The sequence below is a fragment of the Vanellus vanellus genome (genome assembly GCF_965231255.1).
Source record: "Vanellus vanellus genome assembly, chromosome: 1".
Classification (NCBI taxonomy): domain Eukaryota; kingdom Metazoa; phylum Chordata; class Aves; order Charadriiformes; family Charadriidae; genus Vanellus; species Vanellus vanellus.
Window position 1 is genome coordinate 84,533,798 of NC_138905.1, and position 10,379 is coordinate 84,544,176.

The 10,379-nt window shown below is 41.6% G+C and overlaps 1 protein-coding gene across 1 annotated transcript; it reads right to left on the bottom strand.

The window, feature by feature from the left end:
• Window positions 1-1,965: 1,965 nt before the first annotated feature.
• Window positions 1,966-10,135, bottom strand: LOC309683641 (very long chain fatty acid elongase 4-like; the record flags this gene model as incomplete). Its single annotated transcript, XM_082497966.1, has 7 exons — window positions 1,966-2,136; window positions 3,539-3,666; window positions 4,438-4,552; window positions 5,983-6,042; window positions 6,937-7,017; window positions 8,115-8,302; window positions 10,078-10,135. The coding sequence occupies 7 exons, from the start codon at window positions 10,133-10,135 to the stop codon at window positions 1,966-1,968; spliced, it is 801 nt and encodes a 266-aa protein (XP_082354092.1).
• Window positions 10,136-10,379: the final 244 nt, after the last annotated feature.

Here is a 10,379-nt window from a genome sequence, read left to right on the forward strand (position 1 = left end):
GTCTTCAGTACTGGAGAGGTCTCTGGGGAAATCCTCAACATGAATACAGTGTGTTAGATACACAGCAGATTTTTTTTCCTGCCTTACCAAAGGGAAAAATAGAGGATCTACCCAGAGGTTTATTACTTAAAGCTTTAACAAAAGTAGCATTCTAGTATGCAAAAGCAGTACAATTTATATAGTAAGTAGCGTGGATAAATATTTGGCTTGAAGAGAAACAGCTAGCACATAGATGTAAAATAAGCCCAGCTTTGCTTTTCACTCACCAGTGAAAATCAGAAGAAAGACTATTCAAATCAATGAAATGACATTTATGATGTATCACTGTGGTAATGTAAATGAATCCTTTGCATATGTGTGTGAAGGGGAGAAGGGCAAGGAATGGAAGAATACTGTTTTATCTTATATATGTACATGTAGTAGCTAAAGGAAAGGTTTGGTATGTGAACACAGACTGATGATGAATAAGTTGCATTTATTTTGCATAGCCACTACACTCCAGATTGGTGTAGAGCATACAATTATTTTGTGTATGCCCATTTGCTAGGTTCAGACTAGGATCTAATCCTCTGAACATTCCCAGAGGAGTTAGACTTCCACACATTTGAGGTTAATTTGGCTCGGCAATGGCAATGCATCCAAGTTACTAATTCTAATATTCTCCTTCAAGAGCTTTGTGTTTCAATTGTGGAAAAAAAAAATAATCACTGCTCCATAATACTAGTTTCAACCAAAAAAAGTAGATGCAGTCAATAAATACCACACTGTAGTTTAAAATCTGAATTTAGCATTTTCAAAGCACTACCAGATCAGAACTTTAACAGTATTTTATTGTCTGCAGATGAATATACATGCCAAATTCTAGTTGCAGTCGATTTAGGAGCAAAAAAGGAGCCAATAAGTGACATGATAAAGTCAATGGAGCTATGCAGCTTTGCACTAGCCAATGAATTGACTTTATATATTTTTTATTAATACTTGTACAAATTGGTATGGGAGATGGCTGCTTATAGTGATGTAAAATTTTTTAACTTTGATACAAAGCAACATTTTTAAATGGTGATAATTACAACAACAAAAAATTACAGGGAAAAAGTTATTAAGAGGGAACCTCAATCTATTCTTTTTATTAAAAAATATGACATCTATAAGGAACAATGCCAAGCAGTCTTCATGCATTAAACGTTCTCTATTGTTATGAGCACAACCAAAGGCAAATAAGCATTCCAGAAAAAGGTACGCGATGATTCTTACTGCATTACTTTCTTACTTAGGATGAAAGTGCTAATAGTGCCTGCTTTAGTTTCAGAACAGCAAGGGAACAGAGGCATCTGTCTAGTTGGACATAATGTCCAATTTCCTTTCTGTTTATGCTAATATAAAGTTAAATCATCAGGGCCATATATCTGTAATTCACCCCAGTCCTAGTGGGAGCTTCCTTAATAGGAAAGGCTGGGATGCAGTGTACAGGTGAGTGCATCCTGCAGTTCCAGTGAGTTCCTGGCTGCTGTTGTTACCTGGACACTGCTTTCAGGCTGGAGGCAACTGACACTGCTTGATCTAGAATGGTAAGCTGAGATAGTCTTATAAATGAAAAAAAAACCCTCTATAGCCTAAGAAATAAGCCAAGGAGTCATGGTTGGATGCTGGACCTTGCAAACTGAGCTAGCAGATGGAAGGAAAGGAGGAGATCTTCTGGTGCTAATTTCAGAAAGGCTGCTATGTTGATGACTGCTTGGCTTGGCTTTGTATCATTTTCAATTAAGTGTGCTCCTCAATATCTTAGTCCCTGAGTTTATGTCGTTCCTTTTTTCCTTCCTACCTTGAGATATTTGAAGGCAACTGTGAGTCTGCACACAGGAGCCTCACACACACTCCCCAAATACATTTTCGTCATGCAATCATGTTAGAAGTAGTAGAGAATGTGCAAGTTCATCAGGCTGGGCTCACTCTCTTTGATTTTCTTTAAGTTAGCTTCTCCTGCTTTCCCCTAGTGTAGGTCCAATAGTAGAAGCGTAGGAAGAGAGCAATGAGGCTGAGAATGTAGAGGAAGACTGCAATGTTGAAGCCATCAGGGAATGGGCATTCTGTGAAGAGGTTGTAGGAAGAATGAGCAGCAATGGCTACAAACTGGCACTGGAAGAGGGGGAAAAAAGAAGCAGCCAGATTAGGGATCCCACATGAGACATACCCCAACTGACCATTTGGTCCATCACAAAGAGTATCACAACATACTAGTAGTGTCCTCAACCCAGAGTACCACCTGCTTGCCTCTTTTGACATCCCTGAAAAATTTGTCTTTCCAGCCCGACAGTGTTTTCCCAACATGAAAGGCTGTCATGTGTCCACTAAACATTGAGACTTGCCCAATTCTGCAAGAAGCGAGTTTGGAATCCAGCCTCTCCCACCTAGGAACAGACCACTGCCCTTGTGCCACTTCTAGGCCACGGGCCAGTAGCAGAGATCTTAAAATATGGAAACTAAAGGCAGGAGACTCCTGCTCTTTCCTGATGGTAATCAAATTATTATACCCATAACAATTTTGATTTGTAATTTAGCTTACATAGAAGAACTACAGATGGATGAAATTAATAAATCAATGAGTATAATCTTATTAATTTAAACATTAATACTTTTTTTCTTTTTACTAACTCACCTGTCTCAATATCCTGAAGCAATGAGTTCTACCTACTGAAAGTATGTTAAATAAAAACTGATTTCCTATGCTATATTTTGCATTACAAATACCTTTTCAGTTCATGCAATGTTTTCTTGTTCTGCTTTTGCCATCAAGGATAAACAAGAATTCTGGACCAGCCTTCAGTACATCACTATTTTACATATACCCTAGCTCTCCTTCCTCTTCTCTGGTAACTGCGTACTTTTTGTATGTGTAACCTCTTTTTGTGTGGAATTAACTCTCCCACATGCTTAACTATAGTCATTGTCCTTGTCTGGAACATTCCTCTAAAACCATAGGGTTGTCAGGATTTGTCACCTCTTCAGAGATGAGGGAAAGAAAATCTAAAGGGATTCTCTATAGAAAGAGTAAAACTCACATATTTTTCTTTAACTTGCCTCTGCCTACAGTTAGACATACTCTTCCTTTCTGAAGAAACAGAATGAAGGCTGCCCAATCTCCTGCCCTACTGAGAATCCAAAGTTTTCCCAATTTACTGCCCCACACCTCTCAAAGTCGAGCTGTGCTTTCAGGGCGCCAGAGGGGAAAAGGCTGCCATATATAACAGGAAAGGGAGAAGTCTAATTTTTCATTTTTCTTCTGCTTTCCCATTACAAAGGTGGGGGCTTATTAGTTGATATGGCCACTGAAGGCCTCTTGCTAGTTTTTTGAGTACCATTCAGAGCAGGTCACCAATCAGTTCACCTCTCACAGTGGTACATGAGAACACTTAAGGACATGGTGGTTTCCATAGGCAGCAACAGAAAGACTTGAGCCAGTGAGGGGACAGAGATAGGCAGCAGGGGCCATCACACCTGAGACACGGAAGTGGAGAGATGAACACATGGAATTAATTACCAGCTGCATGATGGTTAGGTAACGCTTCCACCATAGGTAACGGTGCATCTGTGGTCCCAGGCTGGCCAGGGCATAATAGCCATACATGAAGATGTGTACAAAGGAGTTTAGCATCCCAATAAAGAAGGCTGAGGAGTAAAGAAGTCAGGATGAAAAAGACACACAAACAAGACTAACATGTGATGAGCTCACAGCTTTCAAAATACATCATATCACCCCTATGCAATGAACCTTCAATCCAGACTCTGCCTAGGAAGCATGTCATATTCTCCCCTCTCCTTTCAGCATATATCCATCCCACATCTAGTGTTCAGAGACAGAGAAGAGCTTCAAAGGCAGAGGAGAGAATTCTTGATCTTCTGACCTAAGTGTTTCATACCATTGTGGTATCAAGACCATGTAGCCAAAATGGCTTCCCAAAAAAGAAATACCCCAGAATCTTGTACAGGGCCTACCTATAGTGGTCTAGTACTCTGTGTCAGCTTCAGATGCTTCTCTTTGGTGGAGCAAAAAGAAGCAGTCTGGATACAGATGAGAAAGGGAGTGAGGACTAGGCTGGACCCATTCAGAGCAGGAGAGCCAGAACCTGGGCTGCTGCACCAGGCCCAGTTGAACGGGGACTGAGAGAGTGCTGGTCTGGGTAGAGATATAAATAGACCTCGTTATTGTTTCTGTTTGGATGAGGAATGACTGGCACATTCTCATTTTGGATGATGCAGCGTATATAGCAGTCTAAATAGCCCAAAGAGCTGAGCAGATGGTATCAACTGAAACGCACATATTTTTCACACCTTTGCAAGTAGGTGAGCTTCCTACCTGCCAGTCAGCCCATCTGCACTGTTTATACTAACTCCACAGCAGAAGAAAAACTGAAACACAAGGTGTCTATGGAAGCATACCTTGTCCTCCAGGCACATATTTGACCCCTGACCACCAGTTGAACAGCATCGTGCCATGATGGTACACATGCAGAAAAGTCACCTGTTCTTGTTTCTTGCGCAGAATAAAGAAAACCTGAAAGAAGCCAGACAAGGGAAAATCTTGAGTTGATCTGTTTAAACAAAAGATTTTACACTAAAAGTGGTAACAATATGATTCTGAATCTCCCAAACCCATTTCCTCTGCTGTGGATAAAAACTGATGAAATTCAACACATGCAATAGATCATATATTATCTGGAATGGGGAAGAACTGGAGGGTAGACTTTCTTCCACAGAGCCCAAACTATTTTTAACTTTGAATTCAGGTCCCAAGGTCCAAAGAGGACACATCTGAGTGTCAGACTGAGCTTCTACATAATTTGCAGCTGCTTGAGTCTGGTCCTTTTCAGGGCATAAGTTAGATCTTTACTGATACCAGAGAATGATCCACAGAAAAATTGCTGTGTTGAATGCCCAAGCTTTTCTGGAATTTCCATTAGTAAAGAGAATGATTTTGGCAGATGGAATACGTGCCAGGCCACTGTATTTCAGAGTGCACACACATACATGAAAACTGAATCTGCTTTTCAGGGATTCAGGACTGACAAAAAGCTGCTTTTATTGCTGATGAAAACAGAGTGAAAACTGGTCAACCCAATGGCAATAGGTCGAGGGGTGCTCTACTTTTCAGACAGAGTGTTATCAACTTATCCCCAAAAAAGCACTAGACTGTGAAGTCTTAGACAGGCTAGGATACAATTTACTCCTACTGACCAAGCAGAGAGATAGGATTCCCTTGTTAGTTCAGTCAACTATTCATAATACAGGAGGAGACCTGAAGACAAGCTATAAAATGGTACTGTCTTCAGGTGAACTTTCAATTTCACATGGGATACAAACCTTTAACCCACAACTTTGGGATAAACTGTGGCAGCAAAAATACCAGGACACATATTTGTACATTTGCAGTTTCTTTACTGTCCAAGTAACCACTATTATTCAGTCAGATAGGCAATGGCAGATCCTGTGTGGCAGCCTTAATCAACGTGTAGCTAAGATTTTGGGGGACCATCTGGCAACAGCCATGGTTAAAGCTTCTCCCCTAGCACTGTGGTTAAGAGGCAATGCCCACCCGCAGGAAAGGTGCGGGGAAGCAAACGTGCACTGGGAACAGCCACTGGGACAGAGACGGGCAAAGTGGACAGCAGTGATTCTTTTTATCTGAAAAGGAGCTTTTGAGGAAGCCTAGCAGTATGATATCCAGTGGTGGTTCTGGACTCTGCAGGCCAAATGCTGTCAAACACCAGCACGATGAAGCTGAGCCCTCTTCTTTAACAGTATCAGCCCACTCCCACAAGCAGGCAGAGCAGAACACATGAAAACAGCATTTACTGAAAAGCATCAACAAAATCAATACAGGATCAAGCGAGGACATTAGCTTTTGGCACCCTGCCCCCTTCTGACAAGGAAGTGATTTATTTACAGCACCAGTCCCGCTATGGAGCCGAGCCGAGCCCTCCTTACCGTATCAAGCAGCTCGATGACTTTGGAGAAGAAGAACCACCAACACACTCTTGCCATCTGCTGGGCAGCACAAGGAAACGCTGTTAGACCTCAAAGCAAAATCAGTGCTCAGCCTCACTGCCTGAGATTTTCAGCTATGTACTATGTGAACGCTGCCCACCAGGGATTGACAGCAAAGGGAAAAACTAAGGAACTAAGGGGCTCTTCTATGGCTGTTGTGCTCTTTTTTTTTTTTTTATCTTAGGGGAGAAAAGGCATTCAGGGTTGCTTTGGCTGGTCGGTCAGATAATTGGTTTGCTAATTTTTTTTCTTTGATGAGGCAAGGGTGAGCTGCTCAGAAACTGTTCCTAGCCTGATGGCAAGTATCTGAAAAACTGAAAAGATAATATCCATGCTTGCATCTATTGATAGCCTGGTTATGTCTGGAAGCAAAGCAAAATAGCTCTGAAGTTAAACAGAAATAACTCATGCAGCATTTTGGAAAGCTGAAGCTGGTAGGACCCACCCCCCCTGTGATCACCAGACAAGGAATAGTTTTAGCCAGATACCTCTACTAAAAGAAATGTTAAGCAAGATTTATGTCATGCAAAGCTGAAGATATAAAAATTGGTTTTCTTGTTGATAGTGATCACCCAGAATCCTTAGTCAATTGAAAAAGTCACATATATTTTAGAGGTAATTTGCAATATCGATACTAGACATCTGTCTTCAGATGGTAGGATCACCCTCTCTCCAGTGATCAGAGGGAACTTAGATGGCTATGTTGACTGAGATGATTAATTTATAGAAAACTAAAGTGCAACTGTTGAAGCAAACAATTTAGTGAAATAGATTTACAAGCAACAAAGTGGAGTAAAAGCCCTCTTAGGCATGCAAATTTCTATTTATGATCAAAACAATCTGCATACCCACAGGAGGAGCAGGGCCTAAGGCAAGCTTTGTATAGAACTGTACCCTCATTCCTAGTTCACTTCGGCTGTAATCCACTGGCTGGCACAGGTAGCTGTAGTTGTCCAAGATTGAAGTTACCAGAAACTGAAAAAAAAAAAAAAAAGAAAAGCAATAGAGATCTATTTTTTGTTCAATGTCATCTGTTCCAAAAAGATGTGCATATTAATGCTAAGATAATAGGGTCTCAATCTAGTACTCGCTGACAGAAAATCCATGTAATTTGTACAGCTGAGCAAATAGTAAAAACCTAAAACAAAGTACTTCACATCCTTGTTGGAATCTGAAAAAGAAAATTCAGTCTGGGCATATTTGTGACTCTATGTAATCCCTGGAGTGCTCAAAAATGCTTCAGTAGGATGAGTGAATTCTAGGCTTCAGAATCTCTCTGAAAATACACTGTTTTCCTTTGCAAAGACCCCATACTGTTTTATTTTGGCTGGTTGCATTTGCCTGTTAATTGGAAAGCCAAAACCTGGACCAAGTAACCAGTATAACTGAATAACCAAGCACAGACAAGCAATTTTCATACCTGTCCTCAGATTTAGTATTTGCCCCAAAAAATTGCAATTTGCTTTAAATGTAACAATTGTTTTATAAACTTTGTTTTGTTTCGTTGGGCAAATTTGTTGACATAAAAATGTTTTTCAAACCTATTCAGCCATGTTCCCTTGAAGAGTTATCAGTGGCCTATGTAAACTAGGGAAAGGCTTGTAGAAAGGCTCATGCATTGAGAACAAGTGGAAAACAATGTCATCAATCCTCTCAGCAGCAGGAAGCTGCAGTGTGCTTGGTACTTTTGGAGAGGACTGCATAAGTCTGGAGAAGCAGTTATTCTCAGAGATGGGTCCCTCACCAGCCAGACCCAAGATGAAATGAGGAGGTTTCTCATCCTCTGTACACTCTGTGTCTACCGGGGGGATCTCAACTTTCAACTCATTCATTCAGGAACCTTTCAATGTTAATTTTATGAATGAGAGGAAGACTGAGAAACGGGAGGAAATGAGGTACACTTTGGAAATAACACTTTCAACAGGGCAATACTTCTCCTGTGGCAAAACATAGATGTGTCCAAGTTGGCTCCCCTTCCCTTCATTAAAGTCCATCAGCAAAAGCCATTGAAATGTCTCTGGTTTTCAAACACTTCCAGAATGTTTACTTAGGAGCCAATCCTGTCTCCTCACCTCGTAAAACATGTAGCTTGATAATGTCATCATGGCTAGATTGTAGGCAATCAGCAGGCCTCGCAGCTTTAGTGGTTTCCGCTGACGCATGTAGAAGGGCCCCAGTGCCACAAGAAAGAGGTAGGAGGCAAAGAGAAGTGTGACTGGAAGGGGAGAGTGGACCAGAGGCCACGGGTCTGTCCTTGGATCTGAAAAGCAAAACACACAGCCAAAGCTGGCACATCCCATACACTGTACGGCAGATATATTTAATCACTTCCCTTCAGCATGCTCTCTGCAGCATGCTCTCTGGCAAGAAGAAAATTGGCGTCTCAGGTGTCTGCATAAAGCAGTACCACAGTCCTTCTCCTACCCTGGGGCTCCATGTGCCAACCTCTGCTAAAAGGCTTCAGCGTGACATTCGAGTTGGGACTGTAGTACTAGAAGACTGCTTTGCTGAGCACCAGTCCTCTGCAGCACAGTAGTGAACAGACCTTTCCCGTCATGAGCTGGAGCTCTCACCGCAGGCTGCAAGACTGTCCCACACGCGGGCAAAAGAAGTAGTTCAAGACACATGCAGCAGGGATGCACAGAACAAACCAAACAGTTCCTGGCTCTTCGGGAGCGTAAATCTTTACAGATAAATAATACAATTGTTTCAATGACTGATGTTATTTCCTTCCTGTCCCACAATGCTCAGGACATCTGAAATTCTCTGCTCCTTCATTGTCATATCTACTTATAGGGTCGATTCTATTAAAAGCATGCCATTTCACAGGAAAATGACAAGACACTTTCCCCTGCTAAAACTGCTCTTCAGTCCTACAGCAAAGGGAAGCTCAACAGATTTTCTGTCACGCCACCTCCTCCTAATCCTGTCTCATCCTTGACATACAGAAATGCAGGATACACTATATCTGCAAAAACATCCCATTTCCAGTTCATGCTTTCCTCTTCTGTTCCCATTGCGGTCACTGCTCTGCTAAACTCCTTCAGCATCTCCCTTTGCTGTAGGACCTGCCAGTCCCAAGCCCCAGACCCCTCTCACTGTTCTAGCCCTGGGATCCTTGCATAAGTCCTCTATTGCATTTTAGTCCTTGGCTCACTGGTGAGCCCATGGGCCTTAGAGAATTTTTTTAAAAATGCCATCCCTGTCCACAGGACTCTGTTAATACCCATCCCTTCTAAACCTCCCAATTCTTTACTATTCCTGTGTCAAGAGCCCTTTGATATTCCTCTTCTGGATTTAACAGTCCATCAGAAGTCCTGAATCCCAATTTAGTCTCTCCTGCAATTCAAATCCTGAAATAGCCTTTACAGCCTGAGCACTACTCCCCATATCCTTCTCCTGTCAAAGCCATCATGCGGGCCTGCCATTCTACCTTCATGCCGTTTTGTGGCTTTTGCTTACATCCGGGGATCCAACAGAGCCCTGTGGGACCAAACTGGACCTGTAGAACCTTTAGCTATCGAAGATCTGAAGTCTCCTACCTGCAAAATGTGAAATCTCAAACACTGACGAGTGGTTTCTGTCAATATTTCAATTGATAAAAGGATTTACTGGCATCACAAGAAGTATTTACTCTTTGGTCTACTATGCTTTCCCATGACACATGAATATGCATTTTTAAAAAAAAATCACTTTCTTTAATATTCCAGACTTAGCAGGCAATAGATTCTGAGCACATATTGCTCATCATCCTGTCAGAGCCTGTTGTACATTTAACAGAAAGCTGCTGAGAGTTCCCAGCTAGGGGCAGGGGAAATCCTCCGTCCCCTCATTCCTTACTGTAATCCAGCTGGAGTGTCCCTAAGATATATTTCAAGACTTAACGGAAATTAGTGATCACGGAGAAGGAAAAGTGAAAATCTGCCTAGTGAAAAAAATGTGGGCTCATATAAGGATCATGGTCCTTCTAGGTTTGTTCTTCATGATCATGCTACTTATGTAGAAATTCCTGTTTAAGACAGCATCTCTACCTACCTCCACTTTCAAGGACCCAGTTGTAGAATTCCTGAGTTTTCTGCCAAGTTGAAGCCATCACAAGTTCTGGAAATAAATTAAAATTAGCATCTCCAGGGTCAGATTAACCCCATATATCCTACCTTGACTGAGTCTTGAATAAGGAGGCTCCTTAGACAAAGGCTCAGCAAAACAGCTAATGAAAAGAAAATAGTGTGCTGTCTGTAAAAACTGAAATTTTGGACCAGTATTAGAGTCGTGTTTAAAAAAAAAGAAGAGAACCCCCCTGTAATGATTAGCAATTTAACTTCTATGTCCAGATT